The sequence below is a fragment of the Phocoena phocoena genome, chromosome 17 (genome assembly GCF_963924675.1).
Source record: "Phocoena phocoena chromosome 17, mPhoPho1.1, whole genome shotgun sequence".
NCBI lineage: Eukaryota > Metazoa > Chordata > Mammalia > Artiodactyla > Phocoenidae > Phocoena > Phocoena phocoena.
The window spans coordinates 2,883,153-2,904,452 of record NC_089235.1 but is presented as its reverse complement, the minus strand read 5'-3'; the positions used below and the strand labels follow the sequence as shown (position 1 = coordinate 2,904,452).

At 44.1% G+C, this 21,300-nt stretch overlaps 1 protein-coding gene across 1 annotated transcript in view; it reads left to right on the top strand.

Moving 5' to 3' along the window:
* ST18 (ST18 C2H2C-type zinc finger transcription factor) overlaps positions 1-21,300 on the top strand; it is a 64,051-nt gene that overhangs the window by 7,058 nt on the left and 35,693 nt on the right. The window contains exons 3-8 of the mRNA XM_065895730.1: positions 43-374; positions 6,121-6,255; positions 6,922-7,012; positions 8,018-8,122; positions 10,094-10,287; positions 12,350-12,561. Coding sequence (XP_065751802.1) covers positions 43-374; positions 6,121-6,255; positions 6,922-7,012; positions 8,018-8,122; positions 10,094-10,287; positions 12,350-12,561 — 1,069 coding nt within the window. The remainder of the gene's footprint in view (positions 1-42; positions 375-6,120; positions 6,256-6,921; positions 7,013-8,017; positions 8,123-10,093; positions 10,288-12,349; positions 12,562-21,300) is intronic.

Here is a 21,300-nt window from a genome sequence, read left to right as displayed (position 1 = left end):
TGAAATAAAAACTGAAGGTGACAAGTTTATCTCTTGCGAAAGCACATGTGATTCGGAAACAGAAAGGAGAGACCCACAGCACGCTCCCGTGGACCCGTCGGATGGCCAAGCCCAGCCCTCGTTCCCTGGGAGTAAGGAGGATGATCACAGGCACGGGTGTCCGGCCGCGGGGGTGGAGGAAGCCGCTGCCCTGGAGAAAGCCAAGGGGAACTTGAGTTTGCTGGAGCAGGCAATCGTCCTGCAGGCTGAGCGAGGCTGTGTTTTCCACAGCACCTACAAGGAGCTGGACAGGTTTCTTCTGGAGCATCTCTCGGGGGAGAGGAAGCAAAACAAAGTCATTGACGTGGGCGGAAGACAAGTCTTTACCAGTAAACGTAAGCCACCGATTTGCTTCTATTTTATTTAAAATTGCTTTAGAGGTGAGGGGGGGAATGAGTAAGATTTGATCGCTTCTCCCAAATAGCTTTTTGACAGCACAATTTAAAAACTTGATTTATATTTTAAAATTAACAATTTTTTTTCCTACTCAATAGATTGTTCTCAGATTAAAGCTTGGTCGGTTTGTAGCGTTTTAACTCACGCGAAATAAAGACCTGTATTTCTTCTAATAGGACTGCTTTTAAAAAATATATCGTACTTGTTAAAAAATACTATATTGGGTATGTTAGAAGTACATTTGTATTTACTGGATTTTAAATCATTTTATGGATCAAATCATTTCCAGAAATTTAATTTTTCTTTCCCGCCCTCTTTCTGGGATCATCTGACTGCTTTTTTTTTTTTTTTTTTTTTTTTGTGGTACGCGGGCCTCTCACTGCCGTGGCCTCTCCCGTTGCGGAGCACAGGCTCCGGACGCGCAGGCTCAGCGGCCATGGCTCACGGGCCCAGCCGCTCCGCAGCATGTGGGATCTTCCCGGACCAGGGCACGAACCCGTGTCCCCTGCATCGGCAGGCGGACTCCCAACCACTGCGCCACCGGGGAAGCCCCATCTGACTGCTTTTGAGCTTCAAAATAGTGTCAAGCTACCTGGAAGCCAGGCAGGATGCTCCGATCCTTCTTAGGACAACACTGGATGCTAATGCCTTTATAAGCCTGTGCTTTTACAAACTCTAACTGAGGGTCCACAAATGTCTGGACCAAACTTGAATGAGACAGTCAATGTGCTCGGAGGAGACCTTAAAACTGATCCTCAGACTTTGGGAAAACTGTGTTCTGTTCCGTGTGCCCATAAAGATGCCCCCCGCCCCTGGGTCTTGCACCAGGTGGGCCTGGTGATGAGGCCTCCAGTTACGTGGAGTTTCTCAAGGGGTGGTCTTTGGCTTGTTAAGATGAGTATTTCCAGGATCCCATCAGACTTACTGCTTCAGAACTTGCTTTTTTTTTTAATTTTTTTAATTTAATTTTTATTTTATATTAGAGTAGATTGATTTACAATGTAGTGTTAGTTTCAGGCATACAGCAAAGTGCTTCAGTTATACATATACCCATATCCATTCTTTTCCAAATTCTCTTCCCATATAGGTTATTACAGAATATTGAGTAGAGTTCCCTGTGCTATACAGCAGGACCTTGTTGTTTATCTATTTCGTATATGGTAGTGTGTACATGTTAATCCCAAACTCCTAATTTATCCCTCCCCCCCCTTTCCCCTTTGGTAACTGTAAGTTTGTTTTTGAAGTCTGCAAGTCTGTTTCAGTTTTGTAAATAAGTTCATTTGTATCATTTTTTTAGATCCCACATAGAAGTGATATCATATGATATTTGTCTTTCTCTTTCTGACTTACTTTACCTAGTATGATAATCTCCAGGTCCATCCATCTTGCTACAAATGGCATTATTTCATCCTTTTTATGGCTGAGTAATATTCCATTGTACATATGTACCACATCTTCTTTATCCATTCCTCTGTCAGTGGACATTTAAGTTACTTCCATGTCTTGGCTGTATTGTGAATAGTGCTGAAATGAACATTGGGGTGCGTGTATCTTTTCGAATTATGGTTTTCTCCAGATATATGTCCGGAGTGGGATTGCTGGATCATATGGTAGCCCTATTTTTAGTTTTTTAAGGAACTTGCATACTGTTCTCCATAGTGACTGCACCTGTTTACATTACCACCCACCGTGTAGGAGGGTTCCCTTTTCTCCACACCTTCTCCAGTGTTTATTGTTTGTAGATTTTTTGATGATGGCCACTCTGACTGGTGTGAGGTGATACCTCATTGTAGTTTGGATTTGCATTTCTCAAATAATTAGCAATGTTGAGCATCTTTTCATGTGCATAACTTGCTTTTTTTAAAAAGCAAGTTCCTGAGGTGATTCTTGGGCGCCCTAAAATCTGAGAACCACAGAATTCGGAGAGGAGTATCTTAGAGATAATCAAGGTCATGAACCTAAAGCGCTGACGAGAATAATGCGCTAGTGTGGTTAGATGTCCTGACTGCTGAAACTTATCCAGAAATCCATTGTATATTTTAAGTCCATTTTAGTACTCACCTACAGGTAGTCTTGTCAAATACTGTCTTGCAGCTCAGAGTTGAGAAAAAAAGAATAAAATAATGTCATTTAGTGAGGAGTAAGATAATAGTTCTGTGCCAACATACTGTAAGGGCTGGGATGGAGACAGAATATTGAGGATAGTATGTGGTCTGGGGCAGGAGGGTGTGGTGGCAGCTCTGAGCGCTCCACTCACACCCAACTTGTGGAACTTACCTGTGTGGGTTTTTTGTTTTTTTTTTAATGAACTACAAAATCAGAAAAATAAAAGATGACATTTCCTTCAAATTCCAAACCCCATCATTTCCAATATACTATATTTCATCCATTCTAAGATGCATAGTTTTCCCATCTTAGCATCTCTGTGAAATTAGAAACACGTGCCATTATTCAGTTTTCAATGGTTTTTCCTTCCTCACTGGCACAGAAAATGATGTTTCATCTTGCAACTGATAGTACCTTCAGCCAATGAAATCCAGTCTTTGGAGACACTAATTATTTGTGCCATGGCTTAAAACACTTGACGATACTTTGGTCATTTTTATAGAACTTTTTAAAGGTTTTTTTGTTTACAAAAATTAACAAGGCAATAGAATGTGCACGGTGGAGACTTAGAGAATCGCTAATGGGACTGGATGAGTCCACAGTGTAGCCTGTGTGTAGGGCGGGGTCCTGCACTGGGATGTAAAGTCCACGCAGGGAGCTCCAGACTAGACCAGGAAGAAACAGGCAAAACAGTGACCGACTGCAGGGGCCTCCAGGCTTCATCCAGAGGCTGCCCAGGTTCACGGTCCTGCTCCCGTCCCTGGTGTGGGAGCGTAAGAGGAGCTTTTTTCTCCTGTGAGTATTCCATGCTCCTAAGTAAGCACTAATCCCCGTGCACCTTGGGCATGTGACTTTGCTCTCAGGGACAGAACACTAGGATTTCAAAATAACGTTTCACCCAAGCCTTCCGATGAGTCGGCAGTTCTAACAATACCAAGTTTTGCTATCCTCTTGCCACCCAGCAATAGGGAGACTTTGGGTCCCCCTAGTCTCACTAGAGTCGGATATAATTTATCCTACAGCCTACGACACTTTCGTGGTGAAGGGGAGCCATGGGAACAATCCCACGAGTCCATCAGGTATGAACAGGACAGTCCCAGGCAAACCGGGACGTCAGGTCACCAGAGTATAAGGTCATTTTCATGAAGCGGCATCCAGTAAAGAGAATTAAAGAGGAAGAGCCAGGCCCGGGAGCTCCCCCAGGGCTGCAGCTCCAGCTCGTGTCAGGCAAAGGCGCCGGCCCCCCGGAGAGCACCGCGGGGCATCTTTGCTCCCCGCAGAGGAGGGGCTGGCAGACACAGTGCAGGACGGACAGTCAGCAGCCCACACCTGGTCAGGTGCCAGCCTGGCCTTATCTCCCACACCCTCCCTGGCTTCCCGCAGACAGTGTGGCCAAAGCTCTCAGTGTGGTTTAGAAATGCGGCCTCACCTGGACCAGATCCAAGGGAGGAAGCCCATCAAAATTCACATCACCTCTCCTTCTTCCCGATTCTTTCCAAGTCGCTCTCGCAGCGTGTCAGCACCCAGCCCCTACCAATTCCATGTTAATCAAACATCGGGGATTTTTTTTTCCCAATTGAATAGAAATTTATTTTTTCACACATCAAGTTCCCATATATCATAAGAAGTAGTTCTGGTCAAAATTCTATTCAAATGATCTGTATTTCTTGCTCTATTCTTTTTTTTAATTAATTTGTGTTGGAGTATGGCTGCTTTACAACGTTGTTAGTTTCTGCCGTGCCGCAAAGGGAAACACTGGGGACTTTTACTAGCATTCTACACACATTAGTGCCCAAACGGAATGGAAATTTGGCAGCCTTTTCGGACTAAGTAAAACATACCCCCGCGAAATCATACAGCATGTCAAAACCCATCGTATGCACCTTTGTCTCGTACAGCAAAGAGCGTAGTCTCCACCTCGTGGCGTTAAATCCGGTCTCGGGAAACACACACGCCCGCTACTCGGGTCCTTCCCTTCCCGCCCAAGACACGCATCCTCTCCCTGCTGACCCCGCCCTCCCTGGCTGCGCGCTAACGGGGAGGGTCCTTGGCCCTTTCCCCTTGGCTGGAACCACGTCCCCAGATAATTGCCCCGCGTACCACCTGCGGTACCCACCTGCCCAGTCCGACGGCCGGGGTGGCGTGGCAACACGGGGGCACGTCTGCCCCCCCGCAGAATTCCGCCCTGGGGACGTCTGTCGCCTCCGGCAGCGCTGCCCAGCTCTCCGTGCCACGTTTGGAGCCGGAGCACACGGGCCCTCGGCGTCCTCGGCAGCCAGGACCCTGCCCCGTACCCATCGCCGGCAGCTTTCTTGCGGCAGGATGGTACAGACTATTTATTTTCCCTCTCAGCGTCGTGTGTTCGCGATTCCTGATACTTCGCGTTGGGAGAAGCCTGCAGCCTGCCGGCCTCCATCCCACGCTGGTCCTCTCTCTGAGGCCGCCTTGCCCGCTCTGGTCCCGGTTCCTCTAGATGCCCTGAATGTGAGGGGCAGGCTGGCCCCGATGCCTGACGTTGTCACTCCACGCACGAGTTAGGGGGGCAGTTTCGGCTCTGAGGATGCATTTCTGTTTTAAGCTTATCTACCCTCTCAGTCACGAATATGAGAATATTCACGTTAGTCCTCATTTATTTTATGTATTTATATAACCCTCTATCTAAGCCAGCAGTGTGTGTGCCAGAAAACTAAGACCCCGAGCTGTGCTCAGCCGCCCCCCTGGGCAGCCCCGCAGCTTGGGTTGCAAGGTGTCCCTTTCCCCTGCCGCGGCACCTGGTCCTCCGCCCGCAGCCCGTGTTCCTGGCAGCGCCCGGCAGACCCCTCAAGGCGGTCCCCACCCTGTGTGCTGCCAAGCCTCTTCCTGCTGCCTCTGTCTTCCACTTCCGCACTAGGAGTGAAACCGATAGCTTCTCCTCTGCAGCTACTGCGCGTTGATCCAGAGCTTCAAACCGCGGGGCTCGGGGCGTCTTGGGCCCTCACAGCACTGCCCCCTGGCCGGGCGTGGCGCGAGATGTCACTCTTATTGGAGCAGCCTCCACACGTGTCTAGGAACAGCTGCTCAAGCCCAGAACTCCGGGGCCACTGGACCTGCTGCCAGGACCCACTGGACCGCCCAGACGGGCCCTCCTCAGATACGGCGGCTCCTTCATCGTGTGATTTTTGAATCCGGCCTTTTACAGATCCCTTCAATAGGAGATAGTTTGGGTTTAAATAAATGCTTTCCTTTTTCCTTCTCTTTTTTCTTTCCTTTTCCTTTTCCAGAGCCTATCCATCCTCTGGTGTAGGGTTGACACTTCATAATGAGGCTCTAACTATGATCTGTGACATGACAACTTAAAACCGTCACTGTGTTTCAACACTCGCTTGCCCTGTGTCAGCCTCTGCTTAAGGAACCAAGAAAATTGAAGACATTCTTTCTGCTTCCGCAGGTCTTAGTTGAGGGTCTTATTCGAGGCGATGTGAGAAGAATGTTTATCATCAGAAGGGTGAACAGAGTGAGAAGGTCGTGTGCGAGGCCGCTTTGCCGAAGGGGAGGGAAGAGGAATAACCAGATGTCTCTCTCGATTTAATTCCGCCGTAGATTCACCGAGGCCTGAAAGGAGGGAGACCAAGTGCCCCATCCCCGGGTGCGACGGCACAGGGCACGTGACAGGGCTGTACCCTCACCACCGCAGCCTTTCAGGGTGCCCTCACAAAGTGCGGGTTCCCCTGGAGAGTGAGTACCGCCGGCCCTGAAAGAAGTCCACCAAGTGACCCACTTCCTCCTCCAGTTTGGAGTCAGAAACGGAAATACCAAGTTTTCTCTCTCTGTGTCAAGACAATTGCCATCTAGCTGGGTGTTTAAAACAGAGCATATTAATGGAAAACTTGGGGTACAGTGAGGCCAGTAGATCAGGAGGTACTGACATTGAAAACCTAATTTGCTACTCAGAGCTCCCAAGAGGAGGGGGCACCTCAGGCCAGGCAGGGCCCCCGGGGGAAGCACCAGGACCCGCGGCGGGGAGGGATGAGTTGTTGTAAGCAAGAGCCTTTTTGAGCTTTCATGGGAGGGAGCGGAGTGAACTGGCCTCAGATTGGCCAGCTGGAATTTCTGGTGGGCTCTGGGCCTCTGGCGCTGTCTGTGGTTGTCTGGGACCTGGCCCTGGGGGGTTAGGGCGGGTGGAGAGTGTCCTGAAGTGTGAGAGTCAGAGGGAGGAGAAGGTCGGGTGTGGGCTCCAATTGGTTGGTTTGCATTTGAAAAGTGTTTATTCTCTCAAAGAATTAGGGAGCGTGGTGGATGATGTAACTGAATTCCTTTGAATGCAAAGTTGAGACAGTTTGTCGGTGTGTGATGTATTAATGATAAATTGCTCTATTCTTTTATGTGCTATTTCGTGCTTAGTTCTTGCCATGCATGAAAATGTGCTCAAGTGCCCCACCCCGGGATGCACAGGACGAGGCCACGTGAACAGCAACCGCAACACGCACAGGAGGTAATTGGGATGAGACTCGAGAGAAACTTTCCACCAAAGAAACAAGGAACTTGCCGTGTGTTATCAGAATTGCTGGATCAGCATCAAATATGTTAGCACTTGACATAGGTGACAAATATTCTCAATGCGCACAGAGTAAAAAATAAAAAATACCTCATTATTTACTCCCCTATAAATTTTCACTGAGCAGCCAAGTATGCCAACAAAAAAATGTCATATTTGAAGACCAGGGGTAGATACTTATATAGCGATACGCAGAGAGCCTGGTCTCTGCTCTGAACCTCCCCCACCCCAGAGCTGTTTGACCTTGGAAAGAGTGGCTTAGGGGTTATCTTGAATCCCATCCAATGCACATTAAAACGGTACCCAAGAGCTTCAGATTACTGAAGGCAAACGTCATTTCATTTCATTGAGATTTATTTCACTGAGATCGCAACTAACTTAAAACCACATATGTGCATTTATATACAAATATATTGCATATATATAAATACTTTTGGTGAAAATGCTTATCGTTTATGTGTTTCATGTATAGATTATGTGGTCATGAGCTACTAGTTGACTTATAAGCATACTGCCAGGAAACTTACATTCTGTGCTCTCCATTTAAACTGAGATATAAAATTAAGTCCCTAACATTTTGCAAAAGACCCTAAGCTATCATAGAATCATCGTGCTAACATCCATAGTTGGACAATTGCAGTTGGATGAGCGCATTCTACTTAAAATACCATGAGGTTTCGATCGTTTAGTTATTCCTCCCTTACATAATATTTTGATCTTAAAAATGACTCTTTTTTTATCACCTCTGAGATGAGGTTTGGGGACAAACGTTGACACAGTAGTTTGCAAAACCCTTTGGGATCTTTTAGGCTGAGAATGGTGCTAAGTGAACTATTAATACAACTTAACATTTGGTGCTTGCCAAGGATGCTGTGAGGTAGGTGCCAGAGCAAATTACATTATCTTTTTAACTCAGATCCGCCTACTTTTTTTTCTAAACAGTCTTTCTGGTTGTCCAATTGCTGCAGCTGAAAAATTGGCAATGTCCCAGGACAAAAGTCAGCTTGATTCTGCCAAAACCGGGCAGTGTCCTGAGCAGGGTCACAGGTATGATGCTCCCCTGGGGTTCCCGTTACTCCCTGCATGCCGAGCGCCTACACAGAGGGTCCCTCTCCTCCCAGGTGCCAGCTCACCGTGGGCCACCTTCGTTCCAACACACAGCCACCAGGGTCCACTTGAGAGGCTGGGCCAGCTAATCGTGCTGTCACTGAAATGAACTGCTGGACCCTCCAGAAGTTTAACTTGAAATTAATCTGCATGCAGAGGTCACATAGTATGGATGAATCTAAAAAATGTGAAGTCTGCGATAACACAGATTAATCAAATTCTGTGTCGCTAAGCGCAAGCCCGCCCACTACTCAGGTAGGGGCCCCCTTATGGTTGACGTCACTTTTCCACCTCATAATCCCTCATCACTCAAAATATGTGATGCTATATGGTCGTCCCACTCTTCCAGATATGCGCACAGTCTCTCCGAAACAAAAATTCATTACAAATTGATAACTATGGATAAAATACCTCCTGTCGGTCCTAGGTCCTTCACAGTCTCTAGTAGTTTGGAGGACCTTACTTACACCTAAATAATAAACTATGGATGAGGACACAGTATGAGTTGATACACTTATTAATACAAAAGTCATATACGTAAGAAAAGTGATTTGGGGATTACAACAGATGACCAGGTCCTCATTGTTGTTACCGAGACACTGGAATGGAAAACAGTTATTAGGAACATTTTCAAGATGTGGTGCCCCTTAACATTTGCTTCCGTGGGTTTAATTAAAAGACTCAAATTGTCATGACTTTGCCGCGAGTCAAAATCACATGAGGGAGGAATATAAATCAAGCAAATATCATGAATTACTGAATAACGGGTTAAAAATCTGACAACAAGATTCTTGGTTAGGGTTACGGTACTGTATTCTCTAGTTCCTCCCTAAGCAGGTTAGTTATCAAACATAGAAATAGCATGAAGTTCCACTTTGCTCATTTCTTAGAAGGATTATTTTAGACTAGAACACTGTTGCAATATTAGGGGTAGAAACCAAGTCATATATACAATAACAAATTCACCTAATCACTCAACTATTTTGATGTAGCAGCTAAAAAGTTTTTTACCTAATCCAAGAAACATCATCAAAACGTTGACATTCTGATGAGTAAGGTATGTTCTGGTGAAACACAAAAGAAAAATATGTATTTTTGATATGGCTAAATTCTGAAAGTATATTTATTGGTGTCCTTTTAGCAACAGACCACAGCGCGACAGCATTTGTGTTTTCCTTGGCCGGCATTGGTGCTATACAAATATGATACCCTTGTTTAATCCACACAGTAATTCTAAAGGAATGTTTAAGTCACATTTAGCTTGGATTAAGATAATTCTATTGAAAAATGTGATAGCTGTTATAATACAGTAATTTTTCTTCATATTGAAACAGTGGCAATTTAATAGATAAAATTTTGAAATACTATTTAAAATATTACTTAAAGCAGCAAAAGCATTCAGTCCGAAGGTGGGGAAAAAGATGAGACGCCTAAGAAGAAATTCACAGTTCAGGAATCCAGTTTCCGGCGCCGACACTGCCCCTGTTAGGCGTCAGGGCCCTGCCAGCTGTGCTGAACGGAATATAATGACGTTATATTGTCATCAGAATATAATGACATTTCCTCACTAGTTCCGGTTGTGACTTTTCACTGCTACTCTGATGAACAGTCCTGAGCAGCAGGAAGTACACACCCTATCAGTGCCCTGATGACAGTTCCATGGCACTTTCTCTCTTACTGATGGGAGACTCGGACACACAACGTGCAGCCCCCCTGAGGCCACCCAGCACCCGAAGTGCCCCCTTCTCCCTCACTCCACCCCATCCTGTGTGACCACAGCTCTATTCCCTAGTGCGGGGCTCAGTGGGAAACTCCAGGTGTGACACACCTGAGCTGCTTTAACTTCTGATGCTGGGATGCTCACCAATGGTGTCGTCCTATTTCTTTTGAGCTCTGCCCCTCTCTCTTCAGGACAAGCTTGGTGAAGCAAATCGAATTCAATTTCCGATCACAAGCCATCATCTCTCCCAGAGCTACGGTGTCAAAAGAGCAAGAGAAATTTGGAAAAGTACCTTTCGATTATGCCAGTTTCGATGCCCAGGTTTTTGGTAAACATCCCCTCGTACAAACAGGTCAAGGCCGAAAAACACCACCATTTCCTGAATGTAAGCTTCAAATTCTAATACTTATTCCAAAAAAAATACATCTTGTGTATGTGCATGTTGGGTGAGGGGCATGTATTTAAATATGTAATATACTATTTACTGCTGGGAGGAGAGAAGATATATTGTACGGTGAAATAAAATAAGGATAACAATAATTTAATCAGTACTACTGGTCTTGCATGAAGTGACACTGAGTATGGTAAATAGTGGATTAATTATTCTACAAATATGGTGCCATTTTTAAATCTAAATACAGTAATTCTGAAGAAATATAGGTAAAAATATGGAAATACTACTTACATCAGCAAAAGTGTTCAAACTGAAGGTGAGAGAAAAAGTGAAAAGTCTAAGAAGGGACTCAATTCAGAAATCAAGGTTTTACTAGGAAAAAAAAAAAACACGTGTGGCTTTGGAGATGTTCATCCACAGATTTAAGAATTAGTGCAGAAACATTTAAAATGTGTCAGTTCTCTAATGCTAACACAAAGACACTGTAACACGTAAAACTTGGTGTTTTTACTAACAGTTTCTTCAAGTTGTTTAGAGTCCCTGAATAGTTTAATGAAAAGTTTAGAAAGTAAATATTGGGAATAAACCCAGGAATGATTTCTGCCAAGCAAAATAATCCCCCGGTTGGAGTCCTCCATAGACCGTGAATTTTTTACAACGTTGTGCAAATCCCTGGAATCCCTTTGATCTCACGCGTAGTTAACCCAGACGTAGTACTCTTAGGAGCACGGGATGCTTCTCCCTTCTGTGCCGTGGTCACCTCCCGTAAAGAACGTGAATGTCGTATAAAACCTAACAGTGTGTAAACAGACTTGAAAGGAGTTTGTCCACCAACAAGAAGTACATTAAACGCCAGAAGATAGTTTACCCGTTCTTACTAAAAATAGGGTACAGCCAACATAAGTAACCACCGACAGCCTGTTAGATTCAGGAAAGAAAGTTATACACACAAATATACACACACAATGTTTTGTATCTATCCGTATAAACTTAGATATAGATATAGTTCTAGGATATATACACAAAATATACACACATACATATATGTTGAATTCAGGTGAAACTAATTAATGAGTGTTCTATATGCTCATGTCATATGGATTTTGGTTTAAAAATGTAGCACATTCAGTGACATTTTCATATTTTTATAACTACAGGAATAACATTTGGTAATGTTTTAAATTATTTCGTGAAAAATAATGATCAAATATTTAAAGTAAACACGACTTACGGTGAAACAGCCATAACTGCCTTTATATTAGCCCACATTAAATGCTGGCTGTGTTTCCTGGTCCCTGAGTAATGTTTACAAATACCCAGAGTGGAGAGAAACCCGTTAATTCTCTCAGTAACACCTTGGTATCCACAACAGAACATAAAGCAGCGCTCATTCTCGGTAGCACTGAGAATGCTACCTTTCCGCCGCAGTGCCTTTCCGTTCCCCTGGAAGCTCTGTGCATCTCTCACTCACTGCCCCGAACCGAGCATGAAGATGCCAGCTCAGGAAAGCCTCCGCCACCAACTCCGTCCCCCTGAGTTGGAGGAAGAAAAACTCATGCTGTTTTAAGCACGAACCAAACCTCCACATCCAATAGCAAAACAATGCAATTCCATGGCTAAGTAAAAACTGTTATTATGAAAACAAATGCGAAAAGTCCGTTTTTCTCCCCTGGGATTACTGGGCCGCACACGTACGCCGTTTGTGGTTGTACCGGCCTTATGCCTGTCTAGTCCCTGATGGGTTTTGCAGCTACCCACGCTGCCATGGCACCTGCCCGCTAACATGAGTTCTGGAGTTTTTGTCATAAGACGTGGAAATGCAAAAAAATATTAAGGGAATAGGCATTCTTCCCCCGCAATCACATCATTTGATCTGTGAACTTCTGTGAAAACCGTTCTGAATAACCTTCATTTAACGTACGCAGGGAGAATGGAGCATGTTTTAATTTATTCTTCACGTATTTTCATGCAAGGAAGTTCTGTCTTTAAAACAAATCTATCTAATGACTAAATCCACGTCCGAGCAATTGCTAATCAAATCTCTCTTCAACAGCGAAGCATTTTTCCAATCCAGGGAAATTTCCTAACCGGCTGCTGAGTGCGGGCGCTCACACACCGAGCCCCGGCCGTGCCAGCTCTCACAGCCACGGTCAGCGCGGCGAAGACACCCACGTAGCGGCAGCTGCTGCCATCCTGAACCTCTCCACCCGCTGCAGGGAAGCTGCAGACATCCTCTCCAGCAAACCGCAGAGTCTGCCTGCCAAGGTAGGCCGGCCAAGAGCCCGGAGGGGGGCAGCGACTCGCAGCGAGAATCCACTGCCTGCGTGAACCCGGCCACACTCGCCCCCGCCCCTGCAGCACGGCCCGCCTTGTCTCGGGGAGAGAACCTGGGCAGGGACGAGTGTGGTGGGAGGAAGGACCTTGGAGGGAGACAGTGGCGCTTTTGCAGATTGTGCACCAGAGCTGGGGCAGGGGTGCGGTATGAAGCCGGTTGGGGGCAGCTCGATAGATTCCAAACCTCTTTTTGTGTTGGGGACTCTGGCACACGAGGAAAGAGATTGCCCCTAGCATCACGCTGAACGACGGAAGCTTTTCACTGCCTTCGAATCAAAGATGGTAGGACGTGTTCCATTACACAGCCCCCTGTAAAACACTGGCAGAATTCATGAAATTTCACTGTTGTACACGTGACTGTCGTATAGCGTAAGGTGGTCTGAGTTGCTGTAGTTTTCACGAAGGACACATCCTAAAACCTGGATCCGTTAAATCGACAAGACAGGGCCCCGGGGGCGTCTTGAGAACTCAGGGCCCAAATTCAAATCCAAAATCAAATTCTGTGAAGTTTATGGAGACCCCAGCTTTCTGGCGCTCACGAAATTAATCACATTTCTCTAATAACCTCTCCTCGCCGACTAACGCAGAGAAGTAGACATCTGTGTTTATGATGCCTTGAGGAAAACAAAAAGCAAAAAGATCCTTCATGTCTTGCCTTTTGAGGAGGGGGGTGTGATGCTCCAAAGTAACAGGGACCCTCCGAGGGAGCGTGAGCTTCCTGCAGTCAGCAGGGACCTGTAACTCCTGTCCACGCTAAGGGCTGTTAAAAGAAGTTATTTTCCTACCTAGACAGCTGAAGCCAGCTGGAGGAGAGTGCCCAGGCTTATTTGGAGAAGCGACGTTACCCTTGCTTTCAGTGGAAGATCGCCCAGGTTAAACTCTAACCCGAAACTCGGCGAGCACAGGCTCTAGCTCTCTTTTCCCTTTAAGCTCAGCCCGTCCCCGGCGTGGTCAGCTGCCACCTGTGCTGTGTGCCAGGCCTTCAGGAGAGCAGGGCGCACAGTGCATCGAGCCTTTGACAGAAGAATCAGAATTAGCTTCTGGACAAATCTCAGCCAAGTAAACCCCAGGAAGAGTTGGTGGCCAAAAACCACTCAAAAACAATTTTTAAACAAATGAGGTTCTTAAACAAAGAAAAACACGTTGCCTCAAAAATATGAAGAAAATGCCAAGCTCTCCAAAATCACAGGCAGAAATTATGTACATAAATGAATGATGTAGGGTCCTTTAAAAGGTAACTTTGGTTATTTTTAAATTCATTTTTAAAAACCTGAATACATTTCTTCTTTCTAAAGGGATATTCTAATATACAGCTTGTTGGAGAAATACTAAACTATCTTCCTTCTTGGTGCTTTATTCTTTGTCTAGGCTGTCCTACAAGAATAAAAGTGCCGATATTATAATGGTTAAAGCTGCTTAAATTACTTGAGTAAATGGTTGTAGAGTGAAGGCTTTCCATCTGCAAGGTAGATACTTTTTGTTCCTCAGAATTCTGCCTTTAACCTTTATATTCTCCGCGTTCTATTAATTGCTGGAGCCAAACAATGAATCAAACAAGGATGACTAAAATTTGAAGGTATTTTCCCTTATCGATATATGTTCTTCTCTTCTTAAAACACATTTCTGGTCAGAAAAGTGACTGTTAAATCGTCACATTTCGGAAATTCAAACAGCGGACTCGCCGTGTGTATTTGATGCTCCTGCTGGGAGCATTCTGTGAGCCGGGGTTGCTCTGTGGAGCTGATACGCCTGTCCCGGGCGACAGGAACCCCCTGCACGTCTCAGCTTCCAAACTGCCAACCAAGCCCTAACTGCAAAGCCAAACCACTGATGATAAGGGTGGAAGAGACAGACAGTGCACCAGTCGGCTTTTAGGAAGAGTTTGTGATGCTGGCGGTTTTAGGGACCTTTTTCCCACGAAAATTGTCTTGTTTGACATCGTGCTTGTTAAAATAGGATCACTGTGGCACCCTACACTGTCACCTGGTACAGAATCCTTCTTCCAGGCCTGCGTTTGCACACTGTAACAGTTTGCAGAATTCTATCCTGGTTGGATCCTATTTTCTGAATATAAAAGAGAACCTCATAAATTCCTGAAACCACAAAAGGTAATTATTGTAACAAAAAAAAAAAAAAGAGAGAGAGAGAAAAAGCCAAAGTAATTAACCCTGAAAAATAGGCTCTGATCAAACAGTGCCCAGTGACAGCCATTTCTTTTTTTTTTTTAATAGATCTTTACTGGAGTATAATTGCTTCACAATACCGTGTTAGTTTCTGTTGCACAACAAAGGGAATCAGCCATATGCATACATATATCCCCGTATCCCTTCCCTCTCGAGCGTCCCTCCCACCCTCCCTATCCCACCCCTCTAGGTCATTGCAGAGCTCCGAGCCGATCTCCCTGTGCTTTGCTGCTGCTTCCCACCAGCCAACTGTTTTACATTCGGTAGTGTGTATATGTCAGTGCTACTCTCACTTCGCCCCAGCTTCGCCCTCCCATCACATGTCCTCAAGTCCATTCTCTATGTCTACCTCTTTATTCCTGCCCTGCAACTAAGTTCATCAGAACCTTTTTTTTTTTTTTAGATTCCCTATATAGGTGTTAGCATATGGTATTTGCTTTTCTCTTTCTGACTTACTTCACTCTGTATGACAGACTCTAGGTCCATCCACCTCACTACAAATAACTCAATTTCATTTCTTTTTATGGCTGAGTAATATTCCATTTTATATATGTGCCACATCTTCTTTATCCATTCATCTGTCGATGGACATTTAGGTTGGTTCCATGTCCTGGCTATTGTAAATAGTGCTGCAATAAACATTGTGGTGCATGTCTCTTTTTGAATTATGGTTTTCTCAGGGTATATGCCCAGTAGTGGGATTGCTGGATCCTATGGTAGTTCTATTTTTAGTTTTTTAAGGAACCTCCCTACTGTTTTCCAGAGTGGCTGTATCAATTTACATTCCCACCAGTGGTGCAGGAAGGTTCCCTTTTCACCACACCCTTTCCAGCATATATTGTTTCTAGCTTTTTTCATAATGGCCATTCAGACCGGCGTGAGGTGATACCTCATTGTAGTTTTGATTTGCATTTCTCTAATAATTAGTGATGTTGAGCATCTTTTCATGTGCCTCTTGGCCATCTATATGTCTTCCTTGGTGAAATGTCTATTTAGATCTTCCCCCCATTTTTTAACTGGATTGTTTGTTTTTTTGATATTGAGCTACATGAGCAGTTTGTATATTTTGGAGATTAATCCTTTGTCTGTTGTTTCATTTGCAAATATTTTCTCCCATTCTGAGGATTGTCTTTTTGTCTTGTTTATGGTTTCCTTTGCTGTGCAAAAGCTTTTAAGTTTAATTAAGTCCCATTTGTTTATTTTTGTTTTTATTTCTGTTACTCTAGGAGGTGGGTCCGAAAAGATCTTGCTGTGGTTTATGTCAAAGAGTGTTTTTCCTATGTTTTCCTCTAAAAGTTTTATCAGTGTCTGGTCTTACATTTGAGTCTTTAATCCATTTTGAGTTTATTTTTGTGTATGGTGTTAGGGAGTGTTCTAATTTCATTCTTTTACATGTAGCTGTCCAGTTTCCCCAGAACCACTTATTAAAGAGGCTGTCTTTTCTCCATTGTATATTCTTGCCTCCTTTATCAAAAATAAGTTGACCATATGTGCGTGGGTTTATCTCTGGGCTTTCTATCTTGTTCTGTTGATCTATATTTCTGTTTTTGTGCCAGTACCATACTGTCTTGATTACGGTAGCTTTGTGGTATAGTTTGGAGTTGGGGAGCCTGATTCCTCCAATTCCATTTTTCTTTCTCAAGATTGCTTTGGCTATTCCGGGTCTTTTGTGTTTCCGTACGAATTGTAAGATCTTTTGTTCTAATTCTGTGAAGAATGCCATTGGTAGTTTGATAGGGATTGCATTGAATCTGTAGATTGCTTTGGGTAGAATAGTCATTTTCACAATATTGATTCTTCCAATCCAAGAACATGGTATATTTCTCCATTTGTTTATGTCATCTTTGATCTCTTTCATCAGTGTTTTATGGTTTTCTGAGTACAAGTCCTTCGCCTCCTTAGGCAGGTTTATTCCTAGGTATATTATTCTCTTTGTTGCAGTGGTAAATGGGAGTGTTTCCTTAATTTCTCTTTCTGATTTTTCATTGTTGGTATATAGGAATGCCAGAGATTTCTGTGCATTAATTTTGTATCCTGCAATCTTACCAAATTCATTGATTAGTTCTAGTAGTTTTCAGGTGACATCTTTAGGATTTTCTGTGTATAGTATCATGTCATCAGCAAACAGTGACAGTTTTACTTCTTTTCCAATTTGTATTCCTTTTATTTCCTTTTCTTCTCTGATTGCCGTGGCTAAGACTTCCAAAACTATGTTGAATAAGAGTGGTGAGAGTGGACATCCTCGTCTTGTTCCTGGTCTTAGTGGAAATGCTTTCAGTTTTCCACCATTGAGTATGATGCTTGCTGTGGGTGTGTCATATATGTATGGCCTTTATTATGTTGAGGTAGGTTCCCTCTATGCCCATTTTCTGGAGAGTTTTTATCATATGAATCAAAATCAAAATCATATGAATTTTGTCTTTTCTGCATCTGTTGAGATGATCATATGGTTTTTATTCCTTAATTTGTTAATGTGGTGTATCACATTGAATGATTTGCATATATTGAAGAATCTTTGCATCCCTGGGATAAATCCCACTTGATCATGGTGTACGATCCTTTTAATGTTCTGTAGGTTTCTGTTTGCAAGTATTTTGTTCAGGATTTTTGCATCTCTGTTCCTCAGTGCTATTGGTCTATAATTTTCTTTTTTGTGGTATCTTTTTCTGGTTTTGGTATCAGGGTGATGGTGGCTCCGGAGAATGAGCTTGGGAGTGTTTCTCCCTCTGCAATCTTTTGCAAGAGTTTGGGAAGGATCGGTGTTAGCTCTTCTCTAAATGTTTGATAGAATTCGCCTGTGAAGCCATGTGACAGCCATTTCTGTTGTCTGTGTGGCCCTCTGCTCTGTGCCCTTTGCTTAATGTAGGATTAAGTGTAAACAGTCTTCCCCTCCACATTGAATACTAGCCTGATTCTCTCTCCACCAGGATTTGGTGTTGCCTCCATGGCAGGCTGTTAGTACGTTTGTTTTTTCTAGCCAAAATCCATAGATGTCTTGAGCTCCTAGCTTAGAAAGAAGGATACACAGCTTTTCCCTACTCTTGACTTCTATAGCAGAGCATAGAAGCATTTTTGATGTACCAGAGATATTCTGGCAGATGGACTCAGCTGTCCCACCTGAAAGGTCTGTAGGTGCTGGACTGCCCAAGTCACAGGTTAGAGTCCCTCAGAGACCCCACCTTCAAGGAGCTTACAGGAAGAGAAGGACAAAAGAAGTGGTCGTTCCAGGTGGAGAACTGGGTCTTCAGAGGTGATGTTCCTGAGGCTCGGGGGAGGCATGGGTGGCTTGTAGGGAATTTGATCAGAATCTGGACAACGGATTTATTTTCCTTCTGCCTCCATGTCCTTCCCTTTACCCGATGAGCTTCTCTGAAGTTGCTTAAAGAGCCCAAGAGGAGAACAAATTACAGGTCCCGAGTAGGAGCGTGGCCTTGTCAAAATCAAGCCAAAGGTCACTAACCGTGAGATTGCGTTCATCCACTGGTCGGAGCTAATACAGATTGGTTTTCATGCTGTGTGCAGACTCACAGCTGACTCCAGGTTTACTGGGAGACCTGCATCCGTGATTTTCAAAATCCCTACTCTTCTGGAAGATAAGGGGGTGAAGGAAGACTTCAGAGATGCAAGAGAACATCTTCTAAAGACAGTGAAGGACGAAAGGCACGTTCCAAAGTGTTCTCCTCCTTCCAGAATTTCTCAGCCTGAGCACCTGCCCACCCAACACTGAAACACCTCCTCCCTGGCACTGAGCCGAGATGCCAGGGCTAACACTGCCCATCGCTGCCCAAGCTTGAGTCCACCACATCCTGAAAGTAGATCTTAGAAGGAATTGTTTATTTGTTAAAATCCAGGCCAGCACGTACCCAGCAGGTCTACGCCACCTAAATCACTTGTGCGTGTTTTAAGTATCTCTTTGAGGAATCGAGTCAGGAGGAAAAGTTAGTAATAGCAAATCCCTAATGGAGATTGTCATGGTTACGGGTACTTTTGTCTGAAGGATGAACCCCATCTCAATGCTAGCACGGTCCTTGGTGCTGAGATTTGTATCGTGTCCTTTACTTCCATTTGGAATGAATGTGAGTTTGCAGAACTCACATGGACCACAGCTTCAATCAGTGCCGCTTTAGTCTGGAGACGGGTGCTCCCGAGATGAGGGCAGGGCTGAGTAGAAGCAGACGGCAGGAGAAGCGAGCGGCGGGGGTTTGCCACGTTCCCTAAGACCCGAGCTCCGTCCTCCTCCTTCCCCATCTTTCTCCTCCTCTTCCTCCCCTCAGCAGAGGTAGGAATAGGCACACAGTCTGTCTTTATCCTGATCGCTGCCGCTTGCCAAGCGCTCTGTTGTTTGTTTTGGTGTTTTCCCCACCTGTTTAGACAAAGTGGCATATGCACGGTGTGCCTTGAAAGAAAACAAAAAATTGACACTTGCTTGAAATGTTTAAAGTTCAGAGTCTGTTTGGTGCTTGAACAAGGCCTAGACACAGCAGGATATCACATCGCCATTCCTGCTGCCTGCTCTCAGAAATAGCCTGGCGGCTCTGGGTGCGGTTAGAATCCAAAAGCAGCCTTTTGCAGTAACTTGAACATGAAGTCGGAGGATGCTATAGAATGTGAGTGAAATGTCCTGAGGGACCTGAGTTGGGATCTCAAGGAACTAGCTGACATGTATGGGGAAACTGCCTCTTTTCCTCAGTGTAGAACAGCATAGGGAGGTCTCTTCGGGTCCAAAATCCTAATGAAATTATTCTTATTATCAGTTGTTGTTTATTGAACACCTACTATGTGCCAGCCACTGTAAATAAGCACTCTGCCCATAATAATCCTTTTTAATCCTTCTAGAAACTCTGTAAAGCAGACACGATTATCCCATTTTGCAGGTGAAGAAAAGTAGTGTGGAGATACTAAATGACTGCTTCGAGTGGCACAGCTACAGCCATTGGAGCAAAAATTTGAATCCACACGCATCTAACTTCTGACTCGCCTGAAGAGTTTCTCATTCCCTGGTGTACAGACTGCTGGCCCACCAAGGGTTTTCACTGTGATTCCAAGGGCCAGACAAAGACTTGGGGGGAACGGTTACAAATTTAACTTTAATTTTATACCTTATATCAGCCACTTGATTCTTCTCTGAATCCCATCAGTGGATTTATATTGAGTACATTTCACAAGTCTATACTCTTAATAGTTTTAATATTCGATTGCTGTTTGGTAAGAATAAGATGTTTTCAGTGAACTGATTTATTTTACTTTATTTTATTTATTTATTTTATATTTTTGTGGCATGCGGGATCTTAGTTCCTGGACCAGGGATCGAACCCGCACCCCTGAAGTGGAAGCGCAGAGTCTTAACCACTGGACCGCCAGGGAAGTCTCTCACTTGTTTACTGTTAATACCCTGCCTACTTATTTTTTTTTTTTTTTTGAGGACAGTCAAGAGGATTTTTTTCATATTAATTTAATTTTTAATTTAATTTTTATTTTATATTAGAGTATAGTTGATTTACAATGTTGTGTTAGTTTACAGTGTACAGCAAAGTGATTCAGTTGTACATACACATATATCCATTCTTTTTCAGATTCTTTTCCCATATAGGTTATTACAGATTATTGAGTAGAGTGCCCTGTGCTATAAATAGCACGGGATAAATTAGGAGTTTGGGATTAACGTCTACACACTACTATATATAAAAGATAATCAACAAGGACCTTCTGTATAGCACAGAGAACTCTACTCAGTACCCTGCCTGCTTTGAAAACATTTCAGAGGACTTTCGGTACCAGAAAGATACTCCCCCAAACAAACTCCTTGAGGCACGAGCAGGAGAGCAGAAGTGGCAAGTTGGACGCAGAAACCAGGCTGCGGGCCACCTGTCTTTGCATGTCCTCTTAGCCCAGTCACAAATGCAAGGTGGTGGTGACCTCTCTCGTATTAACAGAAAACCTGCCAAATAAGGAAAACAAGGCTATCTTATCCTATCAATGTCTTGAAAGTTAATGCTTTTCATAATCAGAACATTTAAGGTAAAATTACAATTTTGCTTTTTTTTACTTCATCACCATCTTTGAATGTAAGATCGTTTTTAATTGTCGAAACAACATAATATCATCATTTGCCCAGAAAATATCGGAGGAAAACAGCCATCGGCCTATCCTCTAACTACAAATGCAAGAATTTCTGTGTTTTCCCGTTTGCTCTTCTTCAGAAAATGAATTTCTCCCCGTTTTCCCTAGCTGTACACATAGCCAACATGCCAGGCTGTCTCCTGCTTTCAGTGACATAAGTCTTTTCCCTGTTGCAACAAACTTCTCATAATTATCATTTGACTGAGCACATAACGTGCCATTGTTTTAAATTTATTTATTTTTACTTTTATTTATTTTTGGCTGCGTTGGGCCTTTGTTGCTGCGCGTGGACTTTCTCTAGTTGCGTCGAGCGGGGGCTACTCTTCATTGCAGTGCGTGGGCTTCTCATTGCGGTGGCTTCCCTTGT